Consider the following 14,508-nt stretch of genomic DNA (forward strand, 5'->3'; position numbering starts at 1 on the left):
AGGCGGGTGAGATCCCATAAATGGGTTGCCAAGAGATTTTCAACACAAATTTCAACACAACTGAATACACTGAGCAATATTCTATATAAATGTTTTATAGGGCCTACACCAATCATTATGCACGTATTCTTGATCTAGAAAAGAGTTTCATTTTTGCAGATGTCTGCTGCATGTTATGAACCCCCTTACATAAAACACAGTGTTTATAATAAATATCATAATAAGATTGCAACGATAAAATTTTCATTAGAAAGAGAATAATTATAATAATAATACCTATGACAAATGCGTGAACAGTGCGGGAAATGCGTACAGAGCTATAAGACATCAATTTATATTCTTCTTTAATAACTGCTTTCAAAATATATTGTCAATATGAATTGGTTTATTGTTGTTTTATCGTAATAATACATGCACTCATCATCTTCTAACAAAAATTTCCTTTTATTTTCATTTTGTCACTTCTAAACAATCAAACGTCTATGTAACCCTCTCAAAATTGAACTGCCAGAATCAATTGATAATGAGAAAAAAGCGCATTTCATAATACACTTTGCCTCTGATTCTGCATGATAATCCCTCGCCTACCTCACCTTTTCCCTTGTCCAGTGGAACCTTCTTGCTGGTCGTTGGCTGCCCCAGCGGCCCTGGCGAGAATAAACCTGGCGACTCGCTGCGAGCAGAGTCACGATGAAAAACAGCAGCTTAACAGTCAGAATCATCTTGTCTGATTCCGCGTTCGACCTCAAGCGCTGCTTTTTTTTTCCACTTCGAGATCGCAAATACCCCTACACCACACAAACTGATCGTCTTTTCCTGATAATTTCACTGTTAAAACTCCATGTTGGTTGGCAAAGCCGGCAAGGAACTGGATTGAAACAAAGAGTCAGTTAGCTACAGTAGGTTGCACGAACAGCCATTCATCATAAATCGTGTGGCCATCCAACCGGCATTGTACGTATTGCCATGTCCATATCGGATGTGGGCAGGGCTTGCAGTCGTGTCGTGTTCAATACGAATTACCTTTGTATGCAACAGTTGCATGATGGAAAGTGCGGACGTGCACACACGGACAGACAGAAATTTCCTGTTGAAACAAAATACCGAGAAGCGCAAACCTTTCAAGGCAACTGTAGTTTGTATGTCTGTCTGTCTGTCTGTGTGTGTGTGTGTGTGTGGTATTTTCAGTGTTCAACAGTATTGTTGTTGCTGATGACTCAAACTGTCAGTTTGAAAAAGAAGAATGCGCGTGGTATCGAAAATAATTGCATTAACCTGGTGTTTAATTTTGTTTTTCTTAGCAAGTGAAATTGAATGAGTCAGCATTGCGAAGTTCCAGATGCATGATAATAAAAATTGGCACGAAATATATCCAAATCTTTGATCGGTATCAAAGGTTTTGCTTTTCAGCAAGTAAACTTCCAAATGAAAGTATGGATCTTTTGTAAAACAGGTATATAAATTTGGTTAAATTTGCATATATGATGAATAAACCTTCGATTTTCAACAATGCCAATTGGTCAACATCAAACGCTACATGATCATCTTTATATGATTATTAATGATAATCTATAGCCCATATCCCTTATAAATCAAAGATATTTCTATGTGCTTGATTTAAATTCGTATACAGAACGACTACCTTAGGTAAATGGACAATGAGAAATACATGTTATAGGACCTCGCTCCATACACACACTGACTGAAAACAATGTCTTTTACTCTCATACACAATCATAAATGACAATACAAAGCCGAAATCACATTAATTTTCGGGGCATTTTAGTGACAGTCGTTTCCACTGATTTGCAACAAGCGTTTTCTTGTCATGCTTGCCAGAAACACTATATAGGCCAACTATTTATATAGCCCCAGCTAATTATCTGGTAAGTCAACTTGATGCTGGATGTTATGCAATGACATCAAAATGATTTGAGATATTGCTATACAGTATCATACGTGTGTATTTATACTTGAAGTTGGTGATATTGGTGATCGACACTAACGGATAATGTATATATAGGGCTTATTATGATATATCGTTCTTTTTGAGGGAGCTCCGTGATATAGTGAATAAGACTCCGGAATTTCAAACAACAAACCTGAAATCCAGCATCTATCTCTCTCGACTAAGGAGCAAGACTAAACATGCAGGATGACATTGTCTTTGCATAAACAATTATTCGTCATGAAACTACAATGTATTGTAGGCCTACTAGGGCCTATTCTTACATTAAAAAAAAAAAACAGTTGAATAAAATGCAGTAAATGGCATTTGCACATCTGTAGAGATGAAAGAGTTTAGTGGTTTTCATGACACTCCTATTCACACAGGGGAAAAAGAGAAAGGTTAAAATGTGTTTATCTCCTTTTGGTTTGGCTGTGTTTGGTTCTGATTTGTAAAGTAATTCTGATGGCTGACATTTCGATATCTAAACTTTGGAAACAACACGAGTATTGTACGACTATGCCAGGGATATGGTTGTAAGCAACAGCTGATACTCTATTTTCTTTTTTTATTTATGGTATAAAAAGTGATTTGGAGTGAAATTGTATTCGAAAACTGATTACAGAGTGACTGAAGCTTGTGGTTGTAATCTATCCTTTCGTGTCATGCACACACGCTGTCTGTCGACACAGACCACACACTGACACACACTCGCATACACGCGCAAGTACACACACACACATACACACACACACACACACACACACACACACACGCACACACATACACACAAACACATGCACGGTACTTCGCGCATGGCAAACTATCTATAGATGCATCAGTTTGAAAGCATTGCCCTCAAAGCTTCAGGCGGCCCCAACAGAACGAGATCTCAACCGACGAAAATAAAACCTTCATCTGTTGGCATGGCAACGGAAATGTAATCGTTCATTTGCTCCATTTTGTGAGATATTTTTCCCTTCTTCTTCTTCTTTAGTTTCCTATCACTTGATGTTCGCTGCTACGTTTTCCAAGAAATAAGTTTTGAGAATACATTTACCCACTTTTCGAAAGGTAGCACTGCAAGTGCCGTTATATTTTCTGTAGTATATACAGTCTAGGTCCTTTGTTTCGCATCCATCGAAGCTTCCTACTCTATTCTCATTGTTTGCAACTTTACTGCAATACAATATTCTGCTTCTCCATCTATTTTAGTTTTTTATCGCTATAATACAACCATATGGAAAAAGAATAATGTTAAAAAAAAGACGAAAAAGATATGGTTGGCGCCCATCTGCTGAGGTATGGTGAAAGGCTCAACCTGATATTCCGTTAGTGGATGTAATATTGAATCAATCTATTCCCTAATTCTTAAACTGTTCAGGTATGCAAATAAGTAAATAAATGAATAAATAACCCGGTATGGTGCATACGTAAACTGGATGTTTTATTAAAGCGGGAGTGGCGAGCAACTCATTAAATCGTGGCAAAACCCTGTCATAAACAAGAACATGAAAGATCATGTTTAAACTTACGTATTTTATACATTCATTTTTTTTTTTCTTTCAACCAGCACCAGCGCCCGTTTGTGGTCTACGTCATTCTTTTTACATCAGTTTGCCCATCCGTCTGCTTTTCGACGGGTTAGAAATATAACAACATAGCATTGCAATAATGATGCGGCAATACATTCATCATAATAAATGTCTTCATTAGATATCACAGCAGCCCCCCCCCCCCCTTCATCTGAACCGGCAATACATAATACTAGTACATAAATACTGCATGCGTGGCAATCCAGAAGTTCATGGTCCGTTTCGCCGCAGAAAAGGAGAAAAAAAAAACACAAAACAACAACAGCCCGAAACAACATGTAAATCATTCACATGACTAATAGCGCGGGCCACACATCCACGACTCATGTCGTATTTCATGGGTGAACCGAATACCCGGCAAAACATGCATATCATTTGCATTCGGCATCAGTGCTTTTGCTCCTGGGAAAAGCCGCCGTGACATAAGTCCGCCGAAAGTCCGATTTTCCTTGCATTCCTCCTTTCTCTGCAACCCAGTATGCAGGTGCCTACTACCTTTTTTTCTCTCTTTTCTTTTTTTTTTTTTTTTTTTTGGGGGGGGGGGGCTTTTTTACCCTTTCAATTCTAAAAATCTTCCCAAGATTGTGGATAATGTATACGTCATGAAAATAGAGACAGTAGGAATATAGGACACTGTAATGCTTTAACCAATATAAAAATATAGATCACAAGAGAGATTAAATCCCACACTGACTCATCGACAGCTATTATGACAAGGTATATCTCAGTTTAAGTTAGGTTTGTTAATGCGTCCAAATTCTGAGCAGACCCTTTTTCTGTCAACCACAGGCAATTAAGGCTATAGTCCAACATAAGAAAATACTAACACACATGCAAACGGCATCTAAGATTTTAAACTGTATATACACATGGCTAGAGGTTGATTGCACGAATCATAGTATGGCGGTCTATAGACCCTTCATACCGTCTACAGGGGGAGTTCATGCATAAACTGGAATAGTTATATTAGGAAACAGGCCTGTTTTGTCCATATTTACAGTATTCATCAGCTTTTAAAAGAATATAGATTGGGAATATACAGTGATGTATTCGAAGCTAAATTATCACAGAGGATACCCTCTTTGATAACCAATGATCGCAGTAGAATGATTAAGGACCAGTGGAGAATAAAGGATGGATGATGAGGCCAATAATTTGATAGGACACCAAGTGACGCATCTTCACTCTCTTGGATAATCCATATGACGTCATCTGAATTGAGCAATCCAATGAATTCTAAGTGCTTTCATGAATATAGAAGTCACAGACGATGAATCTGTATTTTATACAAGTTGTTTGTGTACTCTCTCTCTCTCTCTTTCTATATATGTATATATATATATATATATATATACATATTATGTATATATAGTATACGTGTGTGTTTGTGCTTGTGTGTTTATGTGTGTGTGTGTGCTTACGTCTTGCATAATATTCATATACATTACTAGAAAGAAGTGGGTTAATGAGCTGTATGGACTGAAATAATGTATCAATGAACTATCATTAAAGCATCACAAGCAAAGGTGTGGTTGTGTGTGTGTGTGTGTGTGGGTTTTTTTTTCCATCATTATCTCTCATATTCAACCATTATGGAAAATGAAAATGTACAAGGTGGGTAGTCTCTACTTTAATCATCTATCATCATCAATTTTATCATCAATTTTCCATATTGCAATACTTGCAAGGCGTAACATTTCTTTGCACATTTCTCGCTGCCAAGTGCATGAAATGGCATTGCCTGTAATGTGTGAAATTCGGTTTATGCCAACCTGCTTTTGTACCAGTCAGGATATGAACCACTATTTTCTACATTTTCTCAAGACTTTAATTTCACAAGTGGGGAAATCTCTCAATTCAGACTATACATGATTTGGTCTACCAATCGAATGTGTCTGTTTCTATTATGTAATGCAATATAAGATAATAACGTGAACTCAAAGAACTTATTTTAGTTTCACGTCCACTTTGCGGAAACTATGAATGCATAGTACATACAGCCTATCGTGGCTCAACGATGATACACAATGATTAAAATCTCCAGCATTTCGTCCTTAAGATTAGGAAAAAAACAACAACCTGGTCCCAATCCCCGTAAAGGAGCCTACAAAGGGATCAATGCGGGTAGGGGTAGGAGGTTGAGGACGAAGGAAGGAAAAGAGAAAGTAAGTGTAGTTCTCATTTAAATTTATTTTATCTGAAGCCTGCTATCAAAACATTGGCACTCATAACTCCGGCATTGCTATAGTCTGCTGTTAAGCCCCTCTCATTGATTTCTGCCGCTGGCGTTTAATGTTAATGATCCGTCGCACCTTAAGAATCGCGACGATTGGGAGATAACGCGAAATCAAGTCTTCTTATATTTTGACAACTGTCTGTGGAGGTTTCTCGTTGTCACCATGTCCAGCCAGCAGGAATATATATATCCATTCTCATAAAAATTCCTGCTCACCGCTGACTTTTTAAAATGATTTCACACATGGCGGGTCGGAGGTATTGAATTAAAGTCCGTTCTGTTTATCTATATCTACGACTATGCATGATTGCATATTATGCTGTCTTCAGTAGATGAAAACAAAGTCTGAACAGACATTGTTCCTACGTTAAAGAAGGCTATTATACGCAGATGCGTTATCCTAACTTCATTATATAGTTTTGCTGCTGTTGTCTCTTTGTTGCTGTTCTATTTAAATCCCGTAATCCGATATGATGCAATTTCGTTGTCAATTAAGTGTCGAAATGCTCCTATTGAAGTCACTTTGCCGAGGGCAGTATCTTTCATTCCTTTCTGATATCAGACAAGCCATCAATTCGTTTCATTTCTCGACATTAATATTGTCCACTCAGTGCATAGTCGACTGAATATTTCGTGTTTTATCAGTTATTCATAGATCCTGAACGACCCAACGGCGTCCTTCGTGAACGTCATTATCGCAAGTCAGTCGTCTTGAATATTGCATCCTATATTACTGATTACAGAATAACAAACCGTCATAATCGATGAAATACGTTTCATGCCATGCCTTAAATTCCACCCCCACCAGCCCCCGTACTATTTCTAACTCGTTGCTAGGAGACACAACCTGGAGGACGTTCAACCGTCAAGTGGGAGTTCACGTACTCCATCAAGCCCGCCTCAGAAATTTATGGGATTCCTCAATTTATCCTCCTTGGAGGATTGCTAGATCTAAAGAGTGCTTATTTCAAGATGCACGAATCAATTCCGGCAAGACGATATGAACCAATGCCTCCCAAAGGACAAAATATACACGGCATCTTCGAGGAATATTTGACTTTTGGGGTAACGGTTCACAAACATGATACTCTGGAGAATGATAAACAGAAACTAGAGGATAAAAATAAATCTTACAAAGTAGTGTACAGTGATCATATCTTTTCATGACTGTTCAACGCTGTGCTCTCGAAAGGCAAGGCTATTCGATATGTCGGCTCTGCCCAAGCACCTAATTATAGATTATATCGATATTGGTTAAAATTCTTCCCTGATTTAAAATCCCGGAATCAACTGACCAAAATGTACATAAAATTTGATGATGTTCGTTATTCCGAAGATTCGTTAATTCAAAAGTGAAACAAAGTTCGTTATTCCAAAGGTTCGTTATTCCAAAACACACAAACTCCCTAACTACAATCATCCATGGAAGAGGTTCATTAATCCGAAAATGGAAAAAAAAAAAAGTTCTTAAGCCTAACATTTGTGTCACTATTCCGAGGGTTCGATATTTCGAACGTTCGTTAATCAGAAAATGAGAAACGTTTCGTTAATCCGAAAATCCGAACAATCTGTGGCTTATAATAATTGTTTCTACGTCATGTATCGGATTAACGAACCTTCGGAATAGCAAACTGTAGCCCATGGAATTGATCACTTGGAAATCAACAAGGGGAGAAGATGCCCACCAATACCAAACAAAAAAGGCATAATGATGATAATGATAATCACATCTATTTTTCTCTCATTACATGCAAGATTGAAGTTATTTTGCTTCTCAAAAGATCACACGCAACATCTTCCACTTCTTATTGATCTGTGCGCTGTCTTTCGAGAGACAAGTTTGCATAAACACAACGGGAAAGGGCGATCCGTCTTTCCAGTGAGGAACCTGACTGACTCTGCACTGCGATCCGTGACGCCATTGTGAGGGAGTGAAAACGGGTCTGGACGATGAACGACGAACAGAACGAGTAAAGCAAGGAGATTTCGTCAGGTTTAGGCAGAAATATACAAGTACCTGTAAATGATCAGGCGAAGAGATTACAAATACCCTTAGGGCTCAGGTGCACTCCTCCTTTAATCATGGCGAGTTGAGGAGGAATTTTATTCACAGCTCTAATTAGACAGCTGACTCGCTCCATTCAAACCGCCGTGATGAAAGAAGCTCTTCGTTCTGAAATCCTTGCATCTGATTGGCTGAGAGCAAATTTGTCATAGAAATGTGGCAGTTGTCACTAATAACAAGTTTTATGAAACGGGCCCCTGGTTGTACTCTGTGCTATTCATAAACATGTGCAAAAATGACATTAAATATTTCTAGGCGATGTCTCTCTCAATATATACAATATATTATGATGCAACAAGTCAGAATACAGTACTGTATTTTAGGAAATATTTGCCAAGCACACACCTCCGTGTAGAAACTTGAGCAGTGATATAGTATCGAAAAGTGTTCTAGAGGACACGCTTATTTCATCACATCAAATTAAATGGCGGTAATAAATGTGACTACTAATGGTGATAGTTGTGTTCAAACTGTAATGATTACTTACGTGGACGAATTCTGAGATATGAAAATAGTACTAGTAAATAATTGGATTATGTATGACACATGCATTACCACACGCACGCACTTGTATTTAAGTCTGCACGCTGCGAAAATTATCTGCAAGTTTTACAAAGTTGACGCATGGCATACACTTTTTCTATAGAGAAAATGCTGTGAAAATTTTTGTGGTTTATAAAAGTATTCACACATCCATTATATCATTGTAACCATGGCAACTAACAACAAAAGATAAAACGCATGGCTGTATTTGATGAAGAGTGTTATCATTTCTAATTTGACAAAGGTGGTGATTAGGGTGAGAAGGATAAGAAAACCCAAAATATTTTACATGTTTTATTGGAGATAACAATGCTGACTATAAAGACGTCATCAACTAACGAATTAAGGAATATCTTTGATTAAACATTTAAATCCATATTATTTTATCAGCATTCACGGGGCGTAGCAAACCTTTTTAAGGCTTGATGAAATCTGTCAATAGTTGATAATACACATAATCGGACAATAAGTGACTCAATTCCATTTTGGCACTGTTTGTACTAATTCGATTTTGTCACAAAAGTCGTAGTCATGAAATCCATGACAGGAAAACATTGTGATGAACGTGTTTCACTTTCACTAATCTGAGTCGTCAGAGTCAGCTTCCTCCAGAAATTTCTCGAGTTTGTGGAGGTTGGTGTCCATCAGCTCCATCTCTCGCTCGGCACGGCGGATGATGTCACTGAGATCTCGATCCTTGGACTCTCGCAACTTGGACATGGCCTCCATGGCCCACGTGCCTTCTCGCGAACCTTTGACAATCGACAGCGGCGAGTGCAACACGGAGCCTCCGCCCGTGGGCGACGGGGAGTTTTCCTCGTCACCGTCTTCCACGATGGCGTCCATACTCTCGACCTCGTGGTGGTAGAACAGTGAACCGTAGTCAAGAGAACGTCGCTTCAGCATGCGGGGCTTCTCGGCGCATGGGCGTGTCGTGATAGAAAGCCGTCGTTCCCCTTGTGTGCGCTGTTGCTGACGCTCCAACCAACCTGAATGCACAATACATCTTTTATACATCAGTGTTTAGGACGATTAAAATGCATTTATTGGATCAACTTAAACATCCCCAAATCTCTTAATTCTGCTTTCATAGTCATTTCAGGACGGGAGGACACTACCTCCCGATCTGTACAAAAAATCTTCTAACTCAGATTATATAAAAAGATACAGAGGAGCGTGACAAATCCAGTTTTTCACACACAGTACAAACATTTCCTTACGAGTAATAGCGATCAATTCTTTTTTTTTGTGTGTGTGTGTGTGTGTGAACATAAATTATTTCTTCTTTTAATTTCACCTCTGATATGGTCGAATCTTTAATATCTGCCGCACATCTAAAAATCATAAAGTAGGAATGCGAATATTGTTGAGCTAGGATGTAGCGATCATGCCGAGACTGTATTTACGGAATGGGTATTATGTTGTGACGAAACTAGTGTGGCACATGACTCCCGTATGTCGATTATAGAAACGCCCTCTCCACCTAATCTTTCATAAGTATAAAATTTGAATCATTGGTCATTGATAACTTATCAACGTTGACGCCAAGCTGTGCAGGTGATCAGAATATGGGATTAAATCGATGGCTCAAATAGCATGCAGCAGTCCCCCCCCCCCCCCGATATCTTGTCAAAGCAAAATCTTAGACACGTTGTCGTTTTTGTGACATCTACCTTTGGGAGGTCCGACATCGGATTCATCTGACTCGTCGTCATCGTTGTCCCCGTCGTTCGACTGACTTTGTGCAGCAATGGCCGTCAGTCTATCGAGCACATCTTGCGGCAGGAGGGGCGGCGGTCGATTCCTTGGCATGCTGGTTTCGTCGCTGCTACCGTTGCTATTGGTGCTGCTGCAGGCATCGGAGCTTTCGCTCGATTCGGCGCTCTCGATGACGACATGGAGGATGGGAAAGACCGCGTAGCAAACCGCCTGGTCATCCCCCTCCAGTTTAATGGTAGCTGGTGGTGTGAATTAAGGAATTAAACAATAACAGGTCTTGAATCTCACGTGATCGTTCAATGTTGGAAAGTACAGTAGGGGTAATATATCTTTATTATCTTCATGTCATGTATGTGTTTGTGTAAACGTGTTTTCAATTATTTCCTCTATGTTACCATGTCGCCTTTGTACTTTTAGCCGTAGGTTTGGTACGTAAATAGTTAGGAAAACATGGATCCAGATGAATGAAAATGCTAATCCTTGACGAATGCACATTGAGAGATACAGTAGGGCCTACCCCATAGGCCAACAATGTGGACTTCGTGGGAAACATGAAGTCCCATCACTATAAACCAGCGGAGGGTGATCAGGGTGAATTATAATTGCCTCTAGCAACATAATTGCCATTAATAATCAACAATGAGAATAATGTTGTAGAATGCATTATGGAACACGAATTTGAATTGCAGGACTTTAATGACGGGAGATAATGGAACAGGCAAGATCAACGAAATAATATTTCCGTAAGTCCTGGATTTATACCTTACAAAACCATTGTCTTCGCCAGTTAAAGGCGACCTCCGGATGATTTTACGACTTTTTACAATTGAACAACTATAAATTAGTTATAATGAGTACAGTTTTAGAATGAAGAGTGATTGGGAAGAAGAATAAAAATGTTTTCAAAATGTATAACAAATTGCAATGAACAAGGATGATGACATGGCAGCGTCGCCATAAGAATGCATGAGTTGGGGCTCAAGGAAATAAACAAAAGAAGAAGGTATGCGTAGATTCTACACAAGTGAACTTGTTAAGCAAGAGGTATTGTAATGGAATAACACTGATATACGTTTCTGAAATAGTATTATGTGAGGCTTCTATGTCATCAACATGTTAAGTGTAATTTGTTAAAGATTTTTCAGAGTACATGTACATGTATTGGTTTATCTGCTGAAGGACCACAATAAATTCCATAAATCTATACATGGAGTTGTCGATTTATGTGCTATATATGACAAGTATGATGTGAAATTATGGACATCGTCTGCCCCTTTAATTATTCCCAAAGGAACCTGACGAATGAGTTTTTATCTCACCGTCTGCGTAGTTGGTGATCACCATGGACTTTCTTCTCGTCTCTGTCTGAATCACCGTCACGACTTTGTCCTCTGACTCAGAATTTACTTGCATTAGAAGCGGAAAATGTCCATCGTAAGCATTGTACCCGTGGAAGACGGTGCTAAATGGCTTGTCTGCCCACTCTTGGAAAGATTTTTCCCAACAGGGCAAAGCTGCTACCACACGCTGCTCTTGCTTGTTTAGGGGCCGACGCAATCCGAAAAACGTCTGCGGAGGAGCGCCCGGTTTTTTCGGTTTCCGATTACCGTCTGCTCGAAAAAGTTGACTGTAAAAGCCGAGCTCTTGTGAGGTTGATCGGTCGATCAGGGCCTGTCGCCGCTTCCTCTCCCGACGGGCTTTGAGTACAGCCTTGCGGCAGGTCTCCTCCCCGCGTTGCTTAGTCAGCACCAAGAGCTGAAAGTTGTCCGAGTCGAAGAAGTCATTGTCTGGCTTATTCTGTCCCTCTTGCGAGTCCGACCAACACTGGGGACTCGCCCTTGGCAACATCGCTACTTCAGCTACTTATTTTATTTAATTCATTGCAAGTCCGTTATGTCTTTACTGATGGTGATTAATCGACTATAAGAGGAATGGTACAAAGCTAGATTTGTCTATCTTTATCTACTTCAGTTTGTATTACATTACAGGTGGTAACAATGCGCTTAAGGGAAATTATGACGTCACAATTGTATAAAGCGCGCAGCAAAGACGATTGTTGCGTTACTAGACAATCCATACGGAGGCTCCGAGTTGATATGCTGTACATGAATCTCATTTGTGACGTCATGGCGTTGTGAATACGCAAATCGCCGAGAAAGATTATTGCGTCATAATAATTTGCGTCCTACGTTACCATGCCACCGGCAGAAAATGCATGCTTCTGTTGCACTCTACACTTACGTACTTCTCGTACACGTTGTACTAATACTCCTAGTATAGGCCCGTTTTGCTGATCTTGGAATATTTATATGCTCGTATGTATAGCACTCATTTTGGCTGATTCATTGAGCTTACCCCTGTACAAGACCAGTGTCGGACACGGGAAAACTGGTATCATTACTACTTATTCTTATATATCTTTATATTTGCTTTGGTATTCTTGTTTTTCCGATATTGACTGATTACCGATGGCTGAAGAAAATGCTAAGTGGCTTTGTTTCAGAATGTTTCAATTGAATACCGTAAATACATCGAATGAAATTATTACTTCGATGGAAACCATGAATCCGTCATTGTTTGCCCATCCTCGTTTCATCCGAGTCTGTAAATAAATGTTTACCATAATGAGGAATATGACGGTTCTCAATGTGTAGATGTGGTAATGATGGTTTATGAAACACATCTTTGGGACAATGGGGAATCACGGAATACATTTGACAAAAAGGTGAAGAATTCCGATACTTCTTGGGTAAGGCAATGCCAAGAATGTCTCAATTCACGTGAATCTCGACGTATCAAAGCAAAGCGATGTTGATGCCCGAACCGTTATCATTTTCTTTCCTAATTTAAACCTCATGCTAATCTTGAATTCAGTGAGATTCCAACTTGAAAGCGTTCATACCTATGGTCTTCTTACAGAGCTATCAAGCCAACATCATTCAAGTTCGCTCTGCTACCTGATGGTGATTGAAATAATGAATGGTGCTTACATATAGTGTTCTCCACAATCAAGGACAGAATTCAGGGCCATGCTTACCCATGACAACCCCGTCATGTCAACCATCAACTCATCAGGAACATGTAGACAAGAAGGAACTTTTCACGTCTGACGTCATCCATGAATCAGACTCCAGTCAGGAAGTGAATGCCCATGTTGCCGTTTTGGAAGTCGATGACGTCGCCGCAGCGAGTGATGGCCGCAAAGAATACGAGAACGATGAAGTCGAAGTGGCATCTTCCTGCACCAGTGTAGCGGTACTTGTCACGGAAGTAGAGGAAGAAAATAAAGCGGAGGCTGAGGAAAAGGGGAAAGATGAGGTAGGGAAGGTATTTGTGGCAGAGGAAGAAGGCGAGGAGGAAGAGAAAAATGAGGAGGAGGATGATTATTGCGACATCAAAGACATCTTGAGAGTGTGTCCTCTCCGCGTCCTCGGCCGACATCGAGAGCTCGCCGCCGGAGGCTCTATTCTTGAAGTTGAACTCGCGCTTCTTCATGGTGCTCCGTCGCTAATCGCCATTGAGGATGAATTTGGCGAGATGTCCGTTCCCATGGAGATGAGATGCAACCAGGCATCCGTCAAAATCATCCGCAAGATGATTAAGGAAAGGAGTCAGGAAGTAGCAAAGCGCTTGTCAAACAACCCTCCTTGGAGAAGGCGTTGTCAGATCTCTTCTCGAAGGAAGTCATCACTCAACAGATTGCAGTCTCTTCGGAAGAGGCATGGAATGAACGAAAGAGATGATGACAGTGACTCTGACGACGAATCCGATATGGGCCGAAGTCATAAGAAGCGCCAGAGACGTCAATGACAATGTGTTACGTGATCCCTCTCTGAACAGACAAAGGTGCTTTTTATACAAATTTATTACACAGTCACGTGTTTAATCACACAGTTTATCAATTAAATGATAGCGACAAGAAAGTCCAATTCAAATAAGAACCAGTGTTTCTGGAGTGGTACATCCACGGTTTGATTTGGGCTGTTGTAGCTGTTTTGATGTTTTTTTAATCTAATAAAGGGGCTACATCTAACTCCGTCTAATTCGTCTATATATTGTCGTTCTCTCTTGACCAATAATTGAGCACCATTCAGAGCAAAGCAGTCGGAAAGTAAATGTATTTCTGAATGACATTGACCAGGAGATGAAAAGAGACAAAGAGTTTCCACTTCCCTCATATTGACGAGCTTTAGATACGAGACACGAACGTTAGACGATGTGGGCTGTTCTGCACATGCGCGAGACAGCTGTTTCCATTGTCTAATCCGGATCCCGCGTCGTCTTAGCGTTCGCGTCGCAGATTTAAAGCTCGCTAGTGACTTTGGGCGTAAGAAAGATTCAGAATGAACTGCATGTCTTCACTGAATGACGTTATAGTTCATCAGTATCTATCATTTTTCTA

At 39.9% G+C, this 14,508-nt stretch overlaps 3 protein-coding genes across 3 annotated transcripts in view; 1 reads left to right on the top strand and 2 right to left on the bottom strand.

Moving 5' to 3' along the window:
- The window catches only part of LOC140233692 (glutaminyl-peptide cyclotransferase-like), a 37,824-nt gene extending 37,069 nt beyond the window's left edge, over window positions 1–755 (bottom strand). Inside the window, exon 1 of the mRNA XM_072313803.1 lies at window positions 594–755. Coding sequence (XP_072169904.1) covers window positions 594–722 — 129 coding nt within the window. The 5' untranslated portion in view covers window positions 723–755. The remainder of the gene's footprint in view (window positions 1–593) is intronic.
- Window positions 756–7,911: 7,156 nt separating this feature from the next.
- LOC140226220 (uncharacterized) lies at window positions 7,912–12,057 on the bottom strand. Its single transcript, XM_072306711.1, has 3 exons — window positions 11,426–12,057; window positions 10,061–10,345; window positions 7,912–9,376 (listed from the first exon to the last, which is right to left on the bottom strand). The coding sequence occupies exons 1-3, from the start codon at window positions 11,952–11,954 to the stop codon at window positions 8,967–8,969; spliced, it is 1,224 nt and encodes a 407-aa protein (XP_072162812.1). The 5' UTR covers window positions 11,955–12,057; the 3' UTR covers window positions 7,912–8,966.
- Window positions 12,058–12,404: 347 nt separating this feature from the next.
- Window positions 12,405–14,096, top strand: LOC140226230 (uncharacterized). The gene is made up of 2 exons (XM_072306722.1): window positions 12,405–12,497; window positions 13,026–14,096. Exon 2 carries the CDS (start codon window positions 13,086–13,088, stop codon window positions 13,914–13,916), a length of 831 nt encoding a protein of 276 aa, XP_072162823.1. The 5' UTR covers window positions 12,405–12,497; window positions 13,026–13,085; the 3' UTR covers window positions 13,917–14,096.
- The last annotated feature ends 412 nt before the right edge of the window (window positions 14,097–14,508 follow it).

This window comes from Diadema setosum, chromosome 1 (genome assembly GCF_964275005.1).
Source record: "Diadema setosum chromosome 1, eeDiaSeto1, whole genome shotgun sequence".
Classification (NCBI taxonomy): domain Eukaryota; kingdom Metazoa; phylum Echinodermata; class Echinoidea; order Diadematoida; family Diadematidae; genus Diadema; species Diadema setosum.

Excerpts from the sequence above, each read along its gene's own strand:
- LOC140226230 (XM_072306722.1), top strand. The coding sequence starts at position 13,086 with ATGGTGCTTACATATAGTGTTCTCCACAATCAAGGACAGAATTCAGGG.
- LOC140226220 (XM_072306711.1), bottom strand. The coding sequence starts at position 11,954 with ATGTTGCCAAGGGCGAGTCCCCAGTGTTGGTCGGACTCGCAAGAGGGA. Across the intron at positions 10,346-11,425 it reads GATCACCAACTACGCAGACG|CTACCATTAAACTGGAGGGG; the intron begins GTGAGATAAAAA and ends TCACACCACCAG. Across the intron at positions 9,377-10,060 it reads CGATGTCGGACCTCCCAAAG|GTTGGTTGGAGCGTCAGCAA; the intron begins GTAGATGTCACA and ends TTGTGCATTCAG.